We start from the raw sequence: 22,815 nt of genomic DNA, 5'->3' as shown, positions 1-22,815 counted from the left end.
CGACCTGGTTGAAACAATGGTAGAAACATGCGCCAACCAGGGCGTGTCCTCAGGCAACTTAGTCACTCAGCTCTCTCCTCCTGCACTGACAGAACATGTGGTGCAAACGAGGGAATGTCCAGGTTATAAAATCTCGCAAACGTGTTGTGAGATGACCAGCCCGCTGCGAGACAAATGTCCTGAATAGATATGCCTTTTTGCCCAAGCCCATAATGACGCCAAACTCCTAGTGGAGTGGGCGCGTACCCCTATCGGACAATCTGTTCCTTGGGAAGCATAAGCTAGTTGCACAGCTTCCACAATCCAGTGTGATAGCCTCTGCTTCGACAGTGCGCTGCCTTTCTTGGCGCCCGCATAGCAGACGAAAAGCTGCTCTGAAGCTCGAAACTGGCTAGTCCTGTTCACATAAGCATGTAGCACGTGCACAGGGCACAAAGCACGCTTTTGTCATACTGAATTGTTGTCTAGTTCAGTGGGACAAAACGCTTGAATTGTAATCACCTGGGCTTTGAACGGTGTTGAGAGCATCTTTGGTGTGTAGCCACATCTGGGTATGAGTCTGACCATGCAATCATCCGGTCCGAACTGCATACATTCACTGCTCACCGACAGGGCATGCAAGTCTCCCACTCGTTTCCCGCAGGCTATCGCGAGCAGTAGTGCCAGCTTAACCGAGAGCACTTTAAGGTCGCTAGATTCGGCTGGCTCGAAGGGTGGGTCGAAGAGTGCACTGAGCACTAACGATATGTCCCAAACTGACATCTGGCGAAGGAGGATTTAGCCGCCTCGCCCCCCGGAGGAATCTCGTTATCAGGGGGTGCTTCCCCACCGAATGGCCATCTAGCGTGTCACGAAATGCGGCGATAGCGGCTACGTAGACTTTCGCTGTAGACGGGGAGCTGCCAGCGTCCAGAGGTTCCTGCAGGAAGGTCAGAATAATGGAAATATCACAACCCCTTGGGGTCTCCCCATCTGCCAATACAGCAGTTAGCAAATACCTTCCATTTCAGAGCATATAAGCACCTTGTCGAAGGGGCTCTAGCTTCTGCTATCGTCTGCAGCACTCGCTGTGATACTCCGCATTGATCTCCCACACATGTACAGTGGGGCAAAAAAGTATTTAGTCAGCCACCAATTGTGCAAGTTTTCCCACTTAAAAAGATGAGAGAGGCCTGTAATTTTCATCATAGGTATACTTCAACTATGAGAGACAAAATGAGAAAAAAAATCCAGAAAATCACATTGTCTGATTTTTAAAGAATTTATTTGCAAATTATGATGGAAATTAAGTATTTGGTCAGTAACAAAAGTTCATCTCAATACTTTGTTATATACCCTTTGTTGGCAATGATAGAGGTCAAACGTTTTCTGTAAGTCTTCACAAGGTTTTCACACACTGTTGCTGGTATTTTGGCCCATTCCTCCATGCAGATCTCCTCTAGAGCAGTGATGTTTTGGGGCTGTCACTGGGCAACACGGACTTTCAACTACCTCCAAAGATTTTCTATGGGGTTGAGATCTGGAGACTGGCTAGGCCACTCTAGGACCGTGAAATGCTTCTTACGAAGCCACTCCTTCGTTGCCCGGGCGGTGTGTTTGGGATCATTGTCATGCTGAAAGACCCAGCCACGTCTTCAATCTTCAATGCCCTTGCTGATGGAAAGAGGTTTTCACTCAAAATCTCACGATACATGGCCCCATACATTCTTTCCTTTACACGGATCAGTTGTCCTGGTCCCTTTGCAGAAAAACAGCCCCAAAGCATGATGTTTACACCCCCATGCTTCACAGTACGTATGGTGTTCTTTGTATGCAACTCAGCATTCTTTCTCCTCCAAACACGACGAGTTGAGTTTTTACCAAAAAGTTCTATTTTGGTTTCATCTGACCATATGACATTCTCCCAATCCTCTTCTGGATCATCCAAATGCTCTCTAGCAAACTTCAGACGGGTCTGGACATGTACTGGCTTAAGCAGGGGGACACGTCTGGCACTGCAGGATTTGAGTCCCTGGCGGCGTAGTGTTTTACTGATGGTAGCCTTTGTTACTTTGGTCCCAGCTCTCTGCAGGTCATTCACTAGGTCCCCCCGTGTGGTTCTGGGATTTTTGCTCACCGTTCTTGTGATCATTTTGACCCCACGGGGTGAGATTTTGCGTGGAGCCCCAGATCGAGGGAGATTATCAGTGGTCTTGTATGTCTTCCATTTTCTATTAATTGCTCCCACAGTTGATTTCTTCACACCAAGCTGCTTACCTATTGCAGATTCAGTCTTCCCACCCTGGTGCAGGTCTACAATTTTGTTTCTGGTGTCCTTTGACAGCTCTTTGGTCTTGGCCATAGTGGAGTTTGGAGTGTGACTGTCTGAGGTTGTGGACAGGTGTCTTTTATACTGATAACGAGTTCAAACAGGTGCCATTAATACAGGTAACGAGTGGACAGTCTGTTGTCAGCGAGAAGTACAGCGGGCAGTGGGTGTTCTCCTCTGAAGCAAAGAGGTCGATCTCTGCTTTCCCAAAGAGATTCTAGATCATATTTATAGTTTGCGGGTGTAGCCTCCACTCCCCGTGTACAATGCCGTTCCTGGACAGCATGTCCGCGCCACAATTCAAACTGCCCGGTACGTGTACTGCTCGGATCAAAAAAAGTATCCGATCCGTCCACAAGAGCAGCTGCCTCGCTAAGCTGTGCAGGGACCGCGAGCGCAACCCTCCCTGGTGATTGATGTACGCCACCACAGCCATGTTCTGTTCTGATGAGAACATGACGGTCCTTCACGAACGGGAGGAAGCTATGCAGAGCCAAACGAACCGCTTCCATCTCCAAGCAGTTTATATGCCAGCGCTTCTGGTCCCCCGCCCACGTACCGAACGCTGGTCTGCCATCGCAGAGGGCTCCCCAACCTGATAGTGATGCATTCGTAGTGACCACCACTCGTCTGACCACTCTGCCCATAGCAGCACCCTGTTCGTACATGGTCGTGCCGGACCAAGGTGCCAGAGTCTCGAGACATGAACGCGTTATGATAAGACGTTCTGTCCCCGCTCTCCACGCATGCGGCTGCACTTGGCTTTGCAATCAGTGCTGCAGCGGTCTAATGTGTAGCAAGCCCAGTCTGCAGACGGAGGCTGCGGCTGCCATCAGACCCAGTAGCCTCTGAAACGTTTTTCTAAGGGGACAGCTCTGCTTTGAACAAAGAGGGCTAGAGTATTGTGAATGGACTGGATCCTCGGCTCTGATAAGCGTGTGATCATCGTGTGCGAGTCCAGAACCATACCCAGGAATGTGATCGACTGGCTCGGCTGAAGCATGCTCTTCTGTATGTTCACAGACAGCGCCAAGCATGTCAGATGGGCGTGGAGTCTGCGTCTGTGTTCCTCGAGAGCGCCTCTCGCTTGAGCAATGACTAGCCAGTCATCGAGATAGTTCAGTATGCGCATCCCACTGAGCTTCAGGGGTGCGAGCGCTGCATTCATGCACATTGTAAATACGCGGGGGGCCAGAGCCAGCCCGAACGGCAACATTCTTATCAAAAGCCAGGCTGTGGATCAGGTAGAGAACTACAAATACCTGGGGACGGTCATTGACAATAAGTTGCGCTTTGAGTCCCAGGTAGATGCTATCTGCAAGAAGGCTCATCAACGTATGTACTTTTATCGGAAACTTAGAAATTTTAACCTGGACACTACTTTTATGAAAATGTTTTATTCCTGCTTTATTGAATCAATTCTTACTTTCTCATTTATCTGTTGGCACGGTTCCCTCTTGGAGAAGGAAAAGAACCGTCTTAATGATGTCATCAAAGTGTGTAGTAAAATTGCTGGAATTGCCTTAAATGACCTTAGCGAGGTGTACAGGGTCAGATGTGTGAGGAAGGCTAAGGCTATTGTTGCTGACCCTTCTCACCCCTTGTGCCAAGAGTTTTTACTGCTTCCTTCCGGGTGTCGTTATAATGTTCCACAGTGTAACACCAACAGGTTCAAAAAGTCCATGATCCCCAGAGCGATTAGTCTTTTAAATGAATGAGTATATTTAATGTATTATTTTATTATGTGTTCTTTGTTTTGTGTTGATGGTACGTTGTATGTGACTGCTGGCTCTAAACTAAATTGCCCCATGTGGGATAATAAAGCTAAACTAACCAACTAACTAAACTAACTAACACTTTGAACTGGTATGCGACACCTTCGAATGCAAAACGCAGAAATCGCCTGTGATGCGGGCTATCTGAATGTGAAAGTACTCATCCTTCAGATCTACTGTGATGAAGTAATCCTCGGTCTGAATATGCGCGAGGATTTGCTTCACCGTAATCATCTTGAACGCCTGCTTCGCGAGCACTTTGTTCAGTAATCTCAGGTAGGGCGCATACCTCCATCCTTTTTAACCCCCTGAGGTCGGATGACGCGCGGGCGCGTCAACTCGATGTTTACTAAATGTTTCTATTAATATCTCCGCGATTGTGCAGCACACATAAATGGTTCTGATTTTGCCGTAATCGATAGATTCTCAGCTTCAACGTCCTTATTCTCGCGAAATCGTACGTAACTCATACAGAGAGCAAGAGGGAAGACAAGATGACCGTTCGCCTTGCGTGATTGGTGGGCTAGCTTGTCTGTCTGCATTTTGTGTGAAACCAACCAATAGATGCAGTTGAAATCCCTAAGTCCCCTCCCATCTCCTCACATCTCCTCACAGTGAGGAAAATACAAGCTGACACGGAGAGAGAAAGAGTAAAAAAGTCCGCGAAAAAACATGGCAAAAACATAAAGAAGAAGACGATGAAAGATAATGGCGAAGACATTGACAGTACTTGCGGCGGTTTTGGAGAACAGCGACGAGGATGAAAGGCGAGTTTCCGAGCCTGATGGATTTTCTTCTGATGAAGATGAGGATTATGATCACCAAAAAGAGATCCAGTTGAAGACGGGTAAGCGTATTTATTTTATAAAAACATTGTTCGCATGGTGCACTTTGTCCTAGACTAACTGTGACCATATTGGCTAAAATGCGCAGTGCTGCTTTGTGTATCTGAACTTTGACAAATTGACTGCGCCTTTAGCAAAGTGTTTACTTTATGTAAAAGTTATTTTCTTGTGTAAAACTGGGGTACACTTACAAATAGTAACGTTGTAGGCATGTAGGCTGTTCTTGGTGGTCTCCTTTTGATAACTAATGTAATATTTTTTTCACTTCAATTCACAATTTGAATAACATTATCTCTTGTAGTGATGAATCAATATGTTTTGGCCAAATTGATAATGCAAGTCCTAACTTATTTGTTGTTGTGTTTTTTTTCAGAGAGGATTCACAGCTACCAGGGCCCAGTGTAACACAGGCAGCCTCACCTGTGCCTGCCACCAAGTCACCAGGTCACCACCAGCCCTTACACAGCAACCATCATCATCAACCCGGCCAGCCAAGAGGTCCCGTACACCCCCCCCCCCCCCATTTTCATTTTTTGAAAAAAAAATGTTGAAAAGTTGACATGTCGTAGACAAGAAAACATGAAAATTTGTACATTTTGTGAATATTGTTAGTAGTGAGCTTTTTTCACAAAGTAAACATTTGCTTGAAAGAAAGACCTGTTGTAATGCTACTTTTTCATTTGCACACATCCCATAAAGCTTGATATGTAGTAGGAAGTTATTTTAGTCCTATTTTATCTCAGTCCCTCTAACATTTGTTGAAGGTAGAGTCACAGACAAAACTTGTACTAAAAAACGATTTTTCAAAATGTCTCTTTAGACAATTATTATTCATTATCTACTATTTTATTCATATATTACACTACTTTTGTGACCCTAAGACTTTGGGGAACCCATATCAGGGGCCAAAACAATTTATCCACATGAGTAATGGTATGTTTCCACAAGAGATTTGAAGAATTTCAAAAATCGGACTTACATTTTTCACCTTTTAGAGCTAAATTATCCCTCTCTCTCTCTTTACACAATGCTCTAGGACAAGTGGTGAGCTCATCAGTGAAAGAGCTGGGTTTTCTCTGCACATTTTGATATAAAACACATGGGATTATGTTATGTAATTGCCTTTAAAAGGTGAATTTAATAAGATATGTAAAATCGAAGAAAAAGTGAAAAAAATGCCCTTAGACCTCAGAGGGTTAAGGGACTAGAAAATAGCGGCTGTAAATCCCGCAATTTCTCTGTTCCTCGGGCACTATCTCTACTGCTTGTTTGGCCAGGAGAGAGGAGATTTCTGCCCGTAGCAGCGGGGCGCTCTGTTCTGATACTTCTGACATAATCACCGCCGAAGCAGGGTGGTCTGCGAGTGAACTGAAGCGTATAGCCAATCTGGGCAATCAAGGCCGTTGGCAGCGTCAACCACGTGCTCAAGTGGTTCGATAGAGGGGGCATTAACGCATGATGCGGCGGAAGCTGCGCGCCAGTCGCCGCCGAAGCATTGACAGCTGTATGAGTGACCGGTGACTCGTCCACTGCTCTTTGCACGGGGACACACAAAATCACATCCTCGGGTTGCCCCGGGCTTCCGCTCTGCCTCTGGCGAAGCAGCGGTTTAGGTTCGCGTCGCTCTCTCGTGCTCTGGGATGCGCGTCTAGCGTATCCAGCCGGACGCTGAGCCGAGGACGATCTAGACCTCGCTCTAGGGGGGGCTTGAGAACGTTTAAGTAGGAGATGCGGCATCATCTTTGACTGTTTCAAGTAGGGATGTCCCGATCCGATCACGTGATCGGAAATCGGGCCCGATCACGTGGTTTCAGACTCGATCGGAATCGGACGTTACCTCCCGATCAGGACTCGGATATATATGTATATATATTCTCATTATTTTTTAACACATCTATAGTTATGCGTTGGCACAGAGTTACGCCGGATTCACACTGCACACGTTAGTAGAGCGTAAGCAGCGCAGGAGCAGGACACGCGCGTTTTGCTTTCACACTGGCAGCGTTTGTCACACGCGGCTGAACCGTGGGTTGTGTACAGACAGAGTACTCTATAATGGATAAGTTGGCATTGCTTTATTTCGTTTTCAAATACATTTAAGAGAAAATGCTTGTCAAGAAGCTTATTTTATTAATAATTTCATTTATATAACTTTTGGTTCATCTTTGTTTTTATTGTTCTGGCAACAAGTTTGTTTTTGGACATTTGTTTTCTTTTTAAATTGCTGTTGGTCATTTGATCGACTGTTCAAAACACAATAGATATCATCAATGCACTTTTTGGATAAACCTGCGGTGTATTTTGGCCATGATCAATGCATTGTCACTTTAATTCAGCGTAAGCAGCGCAGCAAAAATAGACTCGGCGCCGAAACGATCGCGGCACTACTGCTTCTGCTCTGCTCCTGCTACGCGCTGCCGCGCCGCCTCTGCGAGCGATGTGAATGCTCTAATCTGTTAACATGGGCGCCACAAAAAATACGCTCTGCTAACGCGTGCAGTGTGAAACCGGTGAGTGCAGTTCCTAAAAGCACATTACTGGCTTTGCAAACACTGTGGCACTTTTATTTTTTATTTGTTTACATGCCTGCTGGGTATTTTAAGTTGAGGTGCTATTTGTTTATATATTAGACTTTTTTTATATTTACTGTTGCACTAAGTCTAAAAGTGAAGAATTGATGTTATTTATTACTTGATTGTTCAAGCTACCTCACAGAAGTGCTCTGTTTGTTTACAGAGTTGTTGAATGTTAAAATAAGGTGAATTAAATAAAAAATAAGGAACATCCTGGATCTGTTTTTCACTCTTCTTTATTCTTTTTTTATGTATTATAGAAGTATCGGATCAGGACTCGGTATCGGTAGATACTCAAAATCAAATGACTCAGACTCGGACTCGAGGGCAAAAAAACCTGATCGGGACATCCCTAGTTTCAAGGTCTCAGTGTACTTCTCCGAAAAAGCCTTGACTGCAACGCCGAAAAGACCCGACGGGCTTACCGGTGCGTCCAGGAGCTGTTTCTTCTCAGCATCGCACATCTCCGTGAACGTCAGCCACAGGTGACGATGCAATACCACGAGGCTGCCCATATTACGGCCGATACACCTTTTTAGAGGTGGCCAGAGCCAGATCCGCGGCCGTGCGCTGCTTCCTGAGAGACTCGGGGTCCGGGCCTTCCTCGTCCAGGGACCCCAAGAGTCGAGTTTGGAAGACCTGCAGGATTGCCATCGTGTGGAGGGCAGATGCTGCATGTCCAGCTGAGATATATGACTTCTCGGCGATGTGGGCAGTGGCTCTACATGGCCTGGAAGGCAATGAAGCGGTTTTCCATCCGGGAGAAGGACACAGGTGGGCCGCGACAGCGTCCTCGACGGGAGGCGGTCGCGTGTAACCCAATTTCTCCGCCCCTTCCACTGTCAGCAGCTGGGTACCCTGTGCATGGGCTCGGGCTGAGTGAGGGGAGCGCAATGACCGGGTGAGCTCCTCTTGGAGCTCAGGGAAAAAGGGCGCGGGTCTCTGAGGGGCGTCCGCCTGACGGCCCACGCTGAGGAAGGACCCGTCCATCCACTTCCTAGACGGCTGTTCTTTGGGGGCTGCCCAGTCCAGCTCCAAGTCCGCTACTGCCTCCGTAAGAATAGCCATGAGCTCCGCGTCCAGCGAGGTCGGGGTGGCTTCTGAAGGAGCCACAGACCACGCTCCCAGGTCGGAGGCGCTCGTGGACATGGCGTCGTCCTCACTATACCCGAAAGATACCGCTTCCTTCGGAGGGCGGTAACTGGCCTCAGTGTAGGTGAAAGGTTCTGATTCGTGAGGGTGGCGTGGGCGTTGGGCCAATGCCAACTCCTCTACAGAGTCCATAGACGGAGCTCTCTGCAGTCTCCCGGCCCGCGGCTCGACGGCGGCGGGCAGGGGGGAGGCAGGAGTCGGAGGGCTGCCGTTACGAGTAACGGCCAGCCTTGAACGAACGATCTTGATAGGGAGTTCCTCACAGGCTCGACAACCTGATCCTTCGAGTGCCGCCTCCGCGTGGGCTCGACCCAGACACAGCACACACTGCTCGTGTGCGTCCAGGAAGTCGATAGCACCACCACATGTGCCGCAAAGAGACATTTCTTCGTTAAAAGCAAAAAATCCGCGGGAACGCGAGAGGGGACCACTCTGTTTGTGTGAATCCACGGCGAAACCAGGCTCCAGGTGAAGAACAAAGATTCTGAGATTTTTGCCGCCCGATGTCACCTATATTGGAGGCTGTCAGCCAATCAGGTGAGGGCACGGGCACCATTGGCCATTTGCAAGCAAAAGAGTTATTCAAACCAGGCTTCAGCATTTTGAGGAAAATGGATTTCCCCATTCATAATGTCGAGGGACCGACTCGATAAGGGAACTGCAGTAACTGTATGGCGCAAAAAGTGAGATTAATCAGCAAGCTTAAATAGTGAACAGGAATTAATTAGTTTAATAATTATTTTCGATGTATATTGAATTATTATATTTATTTAGACATTTTTACATATATTAATAAAATGATATATTTTTATTAATAGTAAATGGAGACACCCCCCACACACACACACACACAAACACAATATTTTTGCAAGCCACTCGGGGTGTTTAGTATTCAATGAACTTATGTTTCCTTCTACTATCATTTCATCATATGAACATGTTTCTTTTCTTTTGAATTTTCCCAGGAAATGTCCTATTAGACTTAATTGTGCCTTTTTGACTTGTGAAGGTTTGTTGTAGTAATTCAACTTTTTAAGTGAGATTTAATTGACCTTTATATGAGTGAGATGTGTTAACAGACTTTCTGTAGGCATGTTCTGAGTCTGTGTTTGTCAATGATCTTCATGTGTTTGTTGTTACAGGTGAAATGAAGTCAGCACTATCAGTGACGGAGGGACAATCTGTTACTCTAAACTCTAGTCTTACTGAAATACAGACAGATGATTTAATGCAGTGGATGTTTGGATACAATGTCATAGCTAAAATCAATAAAGCAGGCGATCGATTCTCCACATCTGACGGCAGACTGAAGCTGGATCATCAGACTGGATCTCTGACCATCACAGACACCAGAACCACAGACTCTGAACTCTATGAACTGAAGATCAGCAACAGCAGACGCACCGTACTCAAGAGATTCATTGTCACTGTTACTGTAACTGTCACTGTTGGTGAGTAGATCGTTTCTGCCAATATGATGATGATCTTATTATTGAGAGCTCTGAGAATAACCCTGAAGTTAAATGAACACAAGTTAGCATTAATTTAAATAGAATTTTATAATTAAATAAATTATAATTTGTTATTCGTTCGCAAGATTTTGGTGCAAAAGATATTTGTAAAGGGAATATTATTTTAACTAACAATGTCTCAACATTTCACGCTTGAGACAAACTTTTTAATTAACATTTTAGTGTATTTAAATTATTGATAACATTGATAACATCTATTACTCTAATGATCACACCAAAAGTGCATGCATTTTTATGTTTTTCTCTTAGTTTTAATACAAGCATTTCAAAAATATTCAGACTCCTAACTAAGAAAATAAAGTGTCAGAGCTCATCTGTATCTGCAGTAAATGCTTTAAGACAGTTGGCATGTTTCTGAAGGTTTTTAAACTGTTTAATCTGCATTGCTGTTTGTATTGCTCTTATTGAGATCAGTCGTGTGTTCACATCAAACTCCTGCTGTAACACAGTAATACAGAAGATGAACACAGTGAAAAGGAGAATCATGATATCTGAAATTACATTAGAGGCTCATTTATGATTCCCCTTCAACAGAATCAGATTCATATTTAAATAGATCAGACTGACAGATTCACTCACACTGACTCTCTCTTTATCATTACAGATCCAGCTCTGTCTACAGGTGCTATAGCAGGGATCAGTGTTGGTGTTGTTGATGTTGTGCTGGCGTTCGCAGCTGCTGCAGTTGCTGCTGGTGTGTTTTACCATCGCCACAAGATCTTTAAACTAAAAGAATGTAAGTATTACAGCTAATAAAGCACGAGAAATACTGAGCTTTATTATGCTACAGTAGAGATTAAGTGTAAAATAATTGTTCATAATCATGTTTCAAACATTTTACATTTGTATGTGTGTGTTGTGGTTTTGCTCATAAAAGCAGGGTTAGAAAGAAACATAATCAATACACAGATATTAAAGAGCACTGGCCTATGGTTTTGTTTAAAAATGAAGGCTCTGAATGCATTTTTATAAAACTTTTAAATGTCTGTTTTATTGTTGTGTGGAAATGACATTTATAGCTAGTCCACACTTTTTAAAATGCATGCAAGTTTTCTGTTAGTGTTGGTGTCTGGGTTTGGGTTAAAATACAGTATTTATTACTAGCTTTAACAATAGACTTCTGTGTAATGTCCACATTCAGATAACTGAGTAGACGTGAGTCTCAATCATAACTGATCTGCTCTCCTGACTGGTGTTTTACTGCTTTCACACAGATTCTGTGCACTCTTTATCTGGTCAGGTTCAAAGGTGTACTGAGATCTGATATTATCTCATTTCCTGATTAGCTTCATAGCAACCAAAGTTAACTAGATAGCCTTGTGCTGTCAGGTCAGATTTCTAGGATTAATTCCCTTGGCTTGTCTAACACATATCAGCAAGTCTAAGACTATCATAACCCCATTGTGTAACAATACTTATTTGTAAGTTATACCTATGGATCAAAATTTATGCTTACCTTCCAGCAGAATCTTGTCCAAGGATTGGTTGATGAATAGTATAGTATACTGTAAGCTACACTTATAATGCTCTATTATAATATTTATAGAACTGTCTTTTGTGAGCTGGAGTATAAAAGAAACAATACTTGTCTTTATAAAATAAAATGTATTTATACAAAAGATTAAAATACTGTTTAAACAATAAAACAAAAAAAAGTTTTTAGCAAATAAACAAAAGGTTACAGGTTATAATACTTCCAGCTATATCCTATTCCAGGGCAGTCCTGTGAAAGGATTTACAATGACTACTGTAATTACCTTATAAGCAGTTCAAGCAGTGTATATAGTCAACTTGTCCTCATTCAGGTTTATCAAGTTGGGAAATACAGCAGAGCAATATCAACCAAAGTATTTAGTAAAAAATAAACTGAAAGAGATCTATATTCTCTTCAGGGCTGCAACGACATCAAAATCAAAAACGCAACAACACTCATACAAAAAGCTTGTATATACAGTATATAGGAACGTTGGTTACATCAGTTCCTGTGCCTATGCTAGTGTTTTTTCCCAGAGGAAGTAAAACCATGTGACTAATAAATCATATGACAATGTAAGAAATATGTGACATACATAACTCATTAAAGCTACACTGTGTGATTTTTACCCCCATCTAGCGGTGAAATTGTATATGACTACCCAATGAATTTTAGTTTCTGTTCCTCTCAATTCCGAGGGCGTTTTAACTCCTACGGTGGCCGTATTATTCCAAGATTAACATGGCTTCCAGTTATCACTTCGTCCATGACAATAATAAACAATACGTCTAAAATGAATAAAACTACAGGACAGATGTCAGGAGGTAAACGTCACCCTTGGAATCGGCTATCCCAGCATAATCAGATTAGGCTAACGTTACAATGTGTACAAAGTAAAAGCAATTAAAAATAACTAAAACGTTCAGTGTCCTTTTTTATATATAGCTTAAAAAATTGCGCCTTTAAAACTATTCATTACCTGTGATCCGTCGCAGCACAGATTTATGTTACAAAGTAAACAATACTTTTTCACCATTGACGCGAGGATGAAGTTATACTAGAGGTCGATCTGGCGTTATGCACAACCAGGGCCTGAAGTTAACTTTTTTGACCACCAGCCACTGTGGCAGGTGGATTTAAAAATCCACCCGCCACAGTGACTTTTTACCAGCCAATTTTTTTTTTTTTTTTTGCCTCATAAAAGGTGAAAAAAAAGAAGGATTTGCACAAACATTTGTTATTTAACTTGTAAGAATACACATTTAAGTGCTGTCAAGTTATTAACGAGATCCATACAAGTAATAATAACTCTTAGAATACAGATAGACCTAGTGCAGCTCGTATGTAAACAAATCACACGCGGCTGTGTTGATGGCTGGGCAGCTGTTAGTTACAGCGTTCAGGAACCGTTAAGCAGAACTAAATTAATATTGTTATTACTGGTAAAGTTACCGGGTAGGCTACCGGACATTTGGACACAACATCTGTGCAACTGTCATTGTACTGTAGCCTATGTCAGCGTTGCATTATCTCATCTCATCTCACCAACAGTTTAATACAACTCACACATTCAAACGTAACTTAGTCAGAGAAGACGCATCTTTCTCTCCGATCACAAAACACCGAAACACTCAAACTGCGCTGCTTTCACAGATGCTTTCTTTACTCCAGTAATGTGCCGCCACATTTTTAGCTAAAATCCAACGAAACATACAACTTCGTTTGAATGTCAAAGAACAGCTGCAAAAAAAAAAACACACACACACAAAAAAAAAACAATCGCCCCTTTAGTTACTGTTCCTATGTCCGACAAGCTACACCGCGCGCGCTCACGCCAAACCATGATCTCGCGCAATGAAAAACCAGTCTATGTGAAAAACACATCGCGCAGCAGAGAGGACACTGACAACACGCTGACAGACAAGACAGTCCAGGTTACTTTTGATATTAAACAAAGTCTCAACGTTAAAATTTGGTCATTTTTAAAGAAATTTGGACAATACCGTTTTGTGGCTCTGTGACAGATCGCTGTGGTGCCTCAAGTTAAAGCTGCTCGTGAACCGATCATCTCTTCCTTCTAGTTAATTCATAGCATCAAATAAACATGAATGAACATAAGAAGGAATGTAGTTTTAACTGCGGAAAGATGTCAGTAGGCTTACTCAGTACACTCCGTTTTTTCAAGTTCAAATCCTCCAACGTTGAACTCTTCTGACTGCTTTGTCGGACAAAAAAAAAGGCGGATTATGATTGGCCAGATCGCCTGTCAATCAAACTCCCCGCGAAGGGTCGATTCTCATTGGCTGCCAGCCAATGTGGCAGGTAGATTGACAGTGTTACCCGCCAATTGAAGAATTCACCCGCATTTGGCGTGTGGTCGGGTGTTAATTTCAGGCCCTGTGCACAACCATGCTATGGTTAGACAAGCAACTATAAAACTTCGAATTTACACAAATGAATTACAACAGGCTGAATTACCTGTCGAGAAGAAAGCAGGCAACCTCGGCGTCCGTTTTAAAATATTTTCTCCTCATGAGCTCTTTCCATCTGGGAAAAGTTACTCCAATATTGACTATGGTCTTGCTGATTTGTCTGTCGCGTTGACGTTTTAATTCTCTCTTTCAAATGTGAGTACGCACGCACACACACACACACACACACACCACACTATCTTTCAAATCTGCCGGCACTCGCGAGCTCGCGAGTAATCTCCCCCTCGCATTCGTCACGGTGTCACTGAGTGAAAAACGCAAAAGGCGAAGCTTGAATTTACAGGTATGTCCCTCTTTGGCTAATGTAGTTTCAAGATGGAGGAGCAACATGGCGACCGGCATACGAACCCCTTACCCGTATGTATTTTCAATGGCAGATTATAAACTTAAGAGAATACTTTATTACTTGAAAGAAGTAAATATACATTAATGAGCACATATATTTTTGAAAGAACTAAGTGTTTTTTGCTAAGAATCAACTAAAAAAGTTACACAGTGTAGCTTTAAACAATGTGACTTCAGTACTCCATTGTATTAAAGGGCACCTATTATGACTCTTTTCACAAGATGTAAAATAAGTCTCTGATGTCCCCAGAGTATGTATGTGAAGTTTTTGGGGCTCAGAAAAATGCGCTGTTTTAGTGTGTGCCCTTTAAATGCAAATTAACTGCTGCTGCACGGCACAGGGGGCGGAGCCTCACGAGCTCGCGCTCAGAGCAAGGACAATCTCATCTGATAATATCAGAACAGAAACTCTCAGTTGCGGTGTTCATTGCGACTCGGAGTCGGACAATAATGCCCACAGAGCCAGAGAATATATGCTGTATGGACATAGAACAGGTATAGTTTAGTTTAATTATGGTTATAACTAATTTGTCATCTGCTTTTATCCACTATTAATACAAGCCTGCTGTAGCAAAACCCGTCCGAATGATGACCAAAATATACTGACGAGTTCAGTGAAGTTTATTGTACATCACACAAAAGATGAGCGTTAGTTTTACTCCAGAGAATCTCTGTAAAAGCTGAATAAACATAGTATAAGAAGTGCGCATTAAAGTCTTATCCATAAACTCTCTCTCTCTCTCTCCCTTTCATTATCAACAACATACACAGCGAAGTACACAAAACACTCGTTACAACTAACAGGAAACAAATATACACACCTTTTCAGTGGATGCTAAATAAACTGGTAAACCTTATATCCGTAAAATGACTCGAAGAGCTGTCATAAAGAGCGCGCTCGCACTTTCATTTCTTCCGTGTCCAGTCACGTTAGGCCTGTTGCTCCGGAGAGTATAAGCTTGATCACAAACAGTACAGATCCATCCTTGAGTAACAACGGGAGTAAATGAAGACTGCTATGTTCATTCTTACATCCATCAACAACACACCTCAATCGCTTAGGAGCCAGTCTTTGTCTACAGCTGCTCAAGCGTCGAAACAATGACGGCCTCTGTCACTCAACAGTCGTGGGAGGGGCCTGCTCAATTCTACGTCACATTGCGCCGAATCTGAGAACAGCTCATTCTGAGACAGTGCTTATGATTTATTGAGATTGTAAAAAAAACACTGGGTGGATTTTTATCATTCTAGGGTGGTTTTGCTCACACACTGCCAACACACATTTATGTTCAAACACCATGTAAAAGGGAATTTTGCATAATAGGTGCCCTTTAACTCTTGGGAATCGTGTTTACCACAAGTGTGCATTCATATCGACATTTTTTCATTGTTTGTATGTGTTCGTGAATATATAAGTCAGGAAATGAATTTGTGTTTGTTAGTGCATTATAAGCTTGAACTCAAGGAATTCCGTGCAAAGGTCATCTTAAACCAGCGCACCAGCTCAGAGTAGTTTATGATGCTTTTCATACCAAAGAAATGGAAACTCTTAATAGAGAAGTTATAGATTTATTTAAATGATAGGAAATACAGAGCAATAACTTCAGGGTGTCACAGATGCTAAAATAATAAACACAACCATATCAAACAAAACCTGTGATTAAAGTCAGAGGGGGAATAAATAAAGCCTTCTCTGACTACCCAACATGAAACATTTAGCAGATACATTTATTTAAAAAAGAAGCACTTAATTAATAGTGAATATACAACAGAAAACGCAGATTATGAATAATGTTGAAGTATATCAGAGAATGTGTTGGTTTATATTGTCTTTTGCTGTGAGTGTGATTCAGTGTTTACAGGTTTAATGATCAATCATTGAGCAGGAGTCAGATGTGGAGCGAATGATCATGTTGATTTTATTCCTTTCTGCTTGTATTGCTTTTCTTCTCTAATGTCTGTTCTGTGTTTCTCTGTTTTTTGTTTGCTGATGCGAAGTGATTGATAAATGGAGGATACTGTCAGTGATGGAAGGAGAACGTATCACTCTAAACCCTGATGATACTAAAGTACATAAAGACGACAAATTACTGTGGATGTTTAGAGGCTCTTGTATTGCTGAAAGGAAAAGCGCTGCTGATAGGAAGAGCGCTGCTGAAAGGAAGAGCGCTGCTGAAAGGAAGAGAGCTGCTGATAGTGTCACTGTACATGATGATGTTCTTGATGGGAGATTTAAAGACAGACTGAAGCTGGATCCCCACACTGGATCTCTGACCATCAAAGACACCAGAACCACAGACTCTGGACTTTATGAGCTACTGATCACCAGATCGGGAAATATCTCAATAAAGAGATTCAGTGTTTCTGTCTTCGGTGAGAAACTCAAATCTTTACGTAATAATGATTTTATTTTAAATCAGCTGAATTGATTAAATTAAGGACTATGGGTTTATTTGGTGATATCTTCTTATATGCACAGTCTTCTGCACAAGTATTGAAGCATAATGTCATCTATTATGCTGTATATAAAGACACAGTTACATTTCAAATCACTTTAAAATCAAACGAGTATTGATTAATGTTTTAATTATTGTGCACTAAACTTGATCAATATGTTGTGTGTTTGTGAGCCACTGAAGACTTTGACAACTCTCTGACAGAGAAACATTCAGTGACGGCACATTAATAATCATAAACACATTAGCTCAATAAAATTATTGAATCAAATCGCATCAGTCTTTTGATAGAAAGTAAAAATGATCTGCAGTTTCTCAAGATCAACACTATAAATATATAAAGTGTAGAGTTAATCAGAATAAAACATTATTACTGGAACACTAAGAAGAGAAAACAAAGAGGAACATAAAACAAACCACAATGAAACATGATATTCAATAAAAATGATAATGTTTCCTGGCATAAACACAATTAAACACTGATGATCCTGATGATCACATATGAATCAGAGAATATGATTGGTCCAACACACACATCACACACACATGAGAACTGAGGCCATTTGACTTGTTTATAGATTTACACCATCATTTAGATGTTTATATAATGAGAAATCACATTCATTTTATTTATAAAATGAGTACATTTGAGGTATTTAGGAATGGAGGAATGTATCCATGTTGCTTTTACTACTTCATTTTCTTTTTCTGATTTCTGTTCTGTGTTTCTCTGTAGCTCAGACAGTTATAAAGCCAGTGTCAGGGAATAAAGGAGGATCTGTCACACTGGAGACTGGTGTTACTGACATGCAGAAAGTTGATGAGATCCTGTGGAGGTTTGGACTAAACACTCGCATCGCTGAAATCAAAAGAGGGACTAAGAAAATGTCACCATTAGCTCATAAAATATTCAAAGACAGACTGAAGCTGGATCATCAGACCGGATCACTGACCATCAAGAAGATCAGACCCACAGATGCTGGAATTTATTTGCTAAATAAATATTCCAGAGGATATGTCGAAACTTGTTTATTCAGGGTCAATGTCCTTGGTGAGTAAATCAAATATGTCAGTATAATAACGATCTTATTCTAGACAGTATACACATATACAGGGTTCTCAAGTCTCACGCATTGGCCGTGAGACACACGCAATTCAACCAGTTCACACGCTCACACGCCACACCGTGTATTTCTCACGCTGAAAAGGCAATGTCAACCAAGTTGTCCTACAAGCTTTATATATAACGTTGTATACGAGGCGCGGGCACACAAAGTGAAGTTTCCTGCCGCCAGCACGTATCTCGGCCAGATTGCGTTCGTTAATAGGCAACATACATAGATGCGCGAACACACGGAAGTTGACGGAACATTCTCGGCCACCGTCTGTTCGTTACTAGGTAACCAACAACATCGCGCGAACACACGTCGTGATGATGGAGAAGGTAAGTCGGAAGAAAGCTCGTCTAACATTTTTAGGCTAGAACATTTAATATATAGCCCATCGTATACATTATTATTGATGCAGTCAAAAACTCTACAACTACTCTGCAACCAGGCCAGAAGCTTTGGCTCAGTTTGGCTAGCTTACGTTATCTGAAACTAAGGGAAATGTTAGTGGGTATGGGAAGGAATGAAGATGTATTTCTTCATTTTATTTTAAATAAATTAAAATTTATTTATTTTATTTTATTTTAAATTATATATTATACTGTATTAATAGTATTTCTAGTTACATTAAGGCTACATACGTATTAAAGCAGAGTGCTCTGGGTAATATATATCCTGTCAAAACATACATTAATCATTGCCATTGCATTTGTATTTTTCAAACACTTAACGTTACAACACAAAACACATGTGACATTTCATAACTCTTGTGTACACACACACACCTTAATACTCTAATATGTCATTTGTTCGCAATGTCCCACCACACAATAAATCATTATACCGTTTCGACTAGACACATTCAAAAATGCAAAAATATTTGTTTTTCCAAACTGTTTGGAGCAATTTATTATATTTTTGTAATTTTTGTATAACTTATTTGTAATTTTGAAATATAAAATTAAAGAGTATATTTGATGTGATGAATTGCTCTGTCATTTATTAGATTTACCAATTGTTATAATTTCAATTTGTGCTGGTTAATTATGAACAATGGGTAAAATTGGGGGGCGGGGACAGGTGGGGGCGGGGCTCCATTAGGCTCCTCCCCCAACCACATGTGATCTCACTCCAAGCTTTTGATAAAACTTGAGAACCCTGCACATATATATATATATATACACAGTTATAAGCAAAGGTTTCCTTTAATATGATCTGTCTCTTGCGTTTTCTTTCAGAAGATAACCCAGAGAATGTGCATTTGATAAGTGTGCACATGTTCCCTGACTCCGGACTGTGACATTATCAACATTCAAAATCAATCCAAATCAGATTTCTCCTGATGTGTCTCTCTAAACTACGGTGGCCGAGAGAGCTCAACGCGCTGCAACTGAAGAAAACACATGCAAAAAGAAAAACACCTGCAAATTAAGAAAACATCTTCATCAGTTTCACAACACATGTGTGCTCCAAATACTCACAACACAACCAAATACAGAAACGCGCTGCAAAAGTTCACACCACAAACAAATACAGAAACGCGCTGCAAATAGAACAGAACACAACGGAAATGTTTCCGGGGAACCCAATAAGTGACGGACCGGCTGGGACGTGCTTAAAGCTGTCTACTTTTATTATTATTTAATTTTTTGCAAAACATACAGAGATGACACGTTTATGACATACAACTTTGTATACAATATACAAAATGTATTTACAATATGTTCAATGTCATAAGAATACTAAAAAGAACAATGAGCTGAAGACTAAAATGAATAAATAAATAAATAAAGATAGAGAAAAGAACATGAGGGAAAGACATTAATCTATACATCAGTTACATTGTACACATTTTGTCATGTTATGTTAAAATAAGTTTAATAAGAAATGTTAGAATGCAGCTAGGGTCCAAATATGAGACGGCAAGTTTTAAAGTTGAGACACTCACACACAGATATAACGCATATTTTAAAAACTTTGTTGTATAAAATGTATATTTATTTGCAACAGTTATGTTAACAGCAATAATACTATATTTCTGGTAAGAACAGCTATTCAGCTGATGGACACACGCTGCGTTGTCATGGGAACATCCCAGGTGAAAATAATGAGGAAATTACGTTGTCTTTCGTTGCTCCCTTCATCAACATAATGGCACACAAGTGCCCCGCTCCCTCCAAAGTGCCCACTTCAAGGGTTCTGCCGTCTGCCCTTTTAAGAGAGTAGGGCATAGGTAAAGCGCACTAGCAATAAGCACGTCCCAGCCGTCCGCCCGTCACTTATTGGGTTCCCCGGAAACATTTCCGTTGTGTTCTGTCCTATTTGCAGCTCATTTCTGTATTTGTTTGTGTTGTGAACTTTTGCAGCGCGTTTCTGTATTTGGTTGTGTTGTGAGTATTTGGAGCACACGTGTCGTGAAACTGATGAAGATGTTTTCTTAATTTGCGGGTGTTTTTTTCTATTTGCATGTGTTTTCTTCAGTTGCAGCGCGTTGAGCTCTCTCGGCCACCATACTAAACTCTCGTATGAAGGAGATCTAGCTGTTTGTGTGTGTGTGTGTGTGTGTGTGTGTGTGTGTGTGTGTGTGTGTGTGATGTTGTGATGTTAAACAACAGGATAACACACAGACACTTTTAATTTACTATGTTCTTCACACTGATCTTTAGACTAACTCTCATCTTTATTTGATCCTCTAATGTACATCTAATCAAAATCTCACATTTCATCTGTTACTCATGGCGTATAATACACACTGTATAATCCAGTTTCTGTTTCTGCATCTATTAGACAAAATCTCTGATGAGAAATGTCATGTATGGACTATATAAGAAGAATGTGTGTGTGCTAAACCAGTATTTCTCGGACTAATGTGTGTTTTTATATAACAAGCATGTTTAATCCTGAGCATTAGATACTTTAACAGTCTCTTCACTTCTAGAAGTTTCTAGAAACAGTTTAATTGAAGAAGCTTCAGTGTGACTTTGACTGTTCATCTCTGTGTGAAACAGGAATCTCTGTATTGCAGGAATTATCTGCACATTTATATTACTCTAGTATTATTTGTCATTACTCATTTGCTTATATTATAATCTGTATTTTTTATGATACATAATTCTGTATTTTGTATTATCTGAAGTGAATCTGCCCATCTGTGTCTCTCAGATCAGATGTGAATGTGAAATTATAAACTCTGATTCTCTGTTGATGATTTTCACTGTTGTGTGAAACTATTGATTTCTGATTGTTCTTTCATTTAATTTTATCAGAGAAGCTTCAGCTTGAATCTTTTGTATTTGCTGATTTGAGCCGGACACACAGCGTTCACTTCATGCTGTTACTGAATAAAATAATCAAAATAAACCACAAAAACACAAATCTTGAGGCTGTCGTCTGCTTTATGCTCATCCTGATCCTCCCAGACTGGAAAACTGGAGAAACACCATTTTGGTTCTTCAGAAAGTCACACTTGTGTGTAAAGGAATCATTGCTCAGAATAAAAACATTTAACTGGTACAATGTAAAAAAAAAATATACTGATAATAAAGAAAAACAGCAAAAAAAAAAAAAAAAAAAAATTAGTTTTATAAAATTCAACCATAAATTACAAAGACCCGAGGAAAGGATCACAACGATCAGAAAACTTTTTAAAAAAATTGTTAGTATTAGAATTACACAATAAACTTCCATTGTTTAGTTTCAGGGAGAATATTGATCCTGTATTAATTCATTCTCAATGTGTGAATGTGAATTATAACATGTTAAGCATCAGTTTTAAGGAAATTGCAGAGAATGAGTTGTTTCCTCGCTCCTCCACTAGTTGGCGCTCCAGTGTTTGTCATCGTGTTTAATTCACCAGTCGCTCTCTTTGCTCCTCTGCCTGATAACCTTTTCACATTATTTTATCTCCTATTGTAGCTTTGCAATCTGTTCATTGAAAACTAAAAACTATTAAACATGGCACGTTTGTTCATTTCAAAGTTGGTTACAGTGACTGTTGTTGTTCGTGGTGTGGCCACAGTGAGGCGCCATTTAACAGACATTGAATTCACAAGAAATATCCTTAAAAATATAATGTCAGGAAGCAATATATAAAACTGGTGTTTGAAATGAAATGTTTGTGAATTAAGATCCGTTTATACTTTTAGAAAATTCTGTCATCATCATGTGCTTTCTTTTAGTGCAAATAATTCACAATATTTAATATTAGATAACCCTGATACTATATAACCTGTTAAGACACTCAAGTGATGATTTTAGTTCTTAGATGTTTTTTTTTTTATATACAAATTGTCATATCATACTAATTGGGAACATTTATTTACATTACTGACCAACTGAAACAAATTGAAGATTACTTGTATGACCAATAAAAATAACAGATGACATAACGGATCTCCCTGTTTGACGCCTCTACTGAATCTAGAATTAGTCCCAAAAGATAGTTTAAAGGGGGGGTGAAATGCTATTTCATGCATACTGAGTTTTTTACACTGGTTAAGAGTTGGATTCCCATGCTAAACATGGACAAAGTTTCAAAAACTAAGTTGTACGTTTGAAGGAGTATTTTTGTTCCAAAAATACTCTTTCCGGTTTGTCACAAGTTTCGGAAAGTTTTTTTCGAGTATGGCTCTGTCTTACGTAAGATAGGGCGGAATTTCCTTATATGGGTCCTAAGGGCACTTCTCCGGTAAGATCGCGGCCGCGCGCGCACTCGTAGAACAGAGCAAGAGAGTGAAAGCAGTTCGCCATCAAAG

General features: G+C 41.0%; 1 protein-coding gene across 2 annotated transcripts in view; it reads left to right on the top strand.

Annotated features, from left to right (window-relative positions):
• Positions 1 to 21,474, top strand: part of LOC307169920 (uncharacterized protein) — a 39,791-nt gene extending 18,317 nt beyond the window's left edge. Inside the window, exons 4-9 of one of the 2 annotated variants that reach the window (XM_079890790.1) lie at positions 9,796 to 10,104; positions 10,790 to 10,921; positions 16,495 to 16,869; positions 17,689 to 18,003; positions 19,300 to 19,407; positions 20,558 to 21,474. In XM_079890790.1, the coding sequence (XP_079746916.1) occupies positions 9,796 to 10,104; positions 10,790 to 10,921; positions 16,495 to 16,869; positions 17,689 to 18,003; positions 19,300 to 19,361 (1,193 nt within the window). In that variant the 3' untranslated portion in view covers positions 19,362 to 19,407; positions 20,558 to 21,474. Of the gene's footprint in view, positions 1 to 9,795; positions 10,105 to 10,789; positions 10,922 to 16,494; positions 16,870 to 17,688; positions 18,004 to 19,299; positions 19,559 to 20,557 lie in introns of those variants that run through there. The other variant, XM_079890789.1, reaches the window with a different exon arrangement.
• Positions 21,475 to 22,815: the final 1,341 nt, after the last annotated feature.

The sequence above is a fragment of the Squalius cephalus genome (assembly GCF_949319135.1).
Source record: "Squalius cephalus genome assembly, chromosome: 13".
NCBI classification, from domain to species: domain Eukaryota; kingdom Metazoa; phylum Chordata; class Actinopteri; order Cypriniformes; family Leuciscidae; genus Squalius; species Squalius cephalus.
The sequence above is the reverse complement of the archived record's forward strand: the minus strand, read 5'-3'. Positions and strand labels throughout refer to the sequence as shown.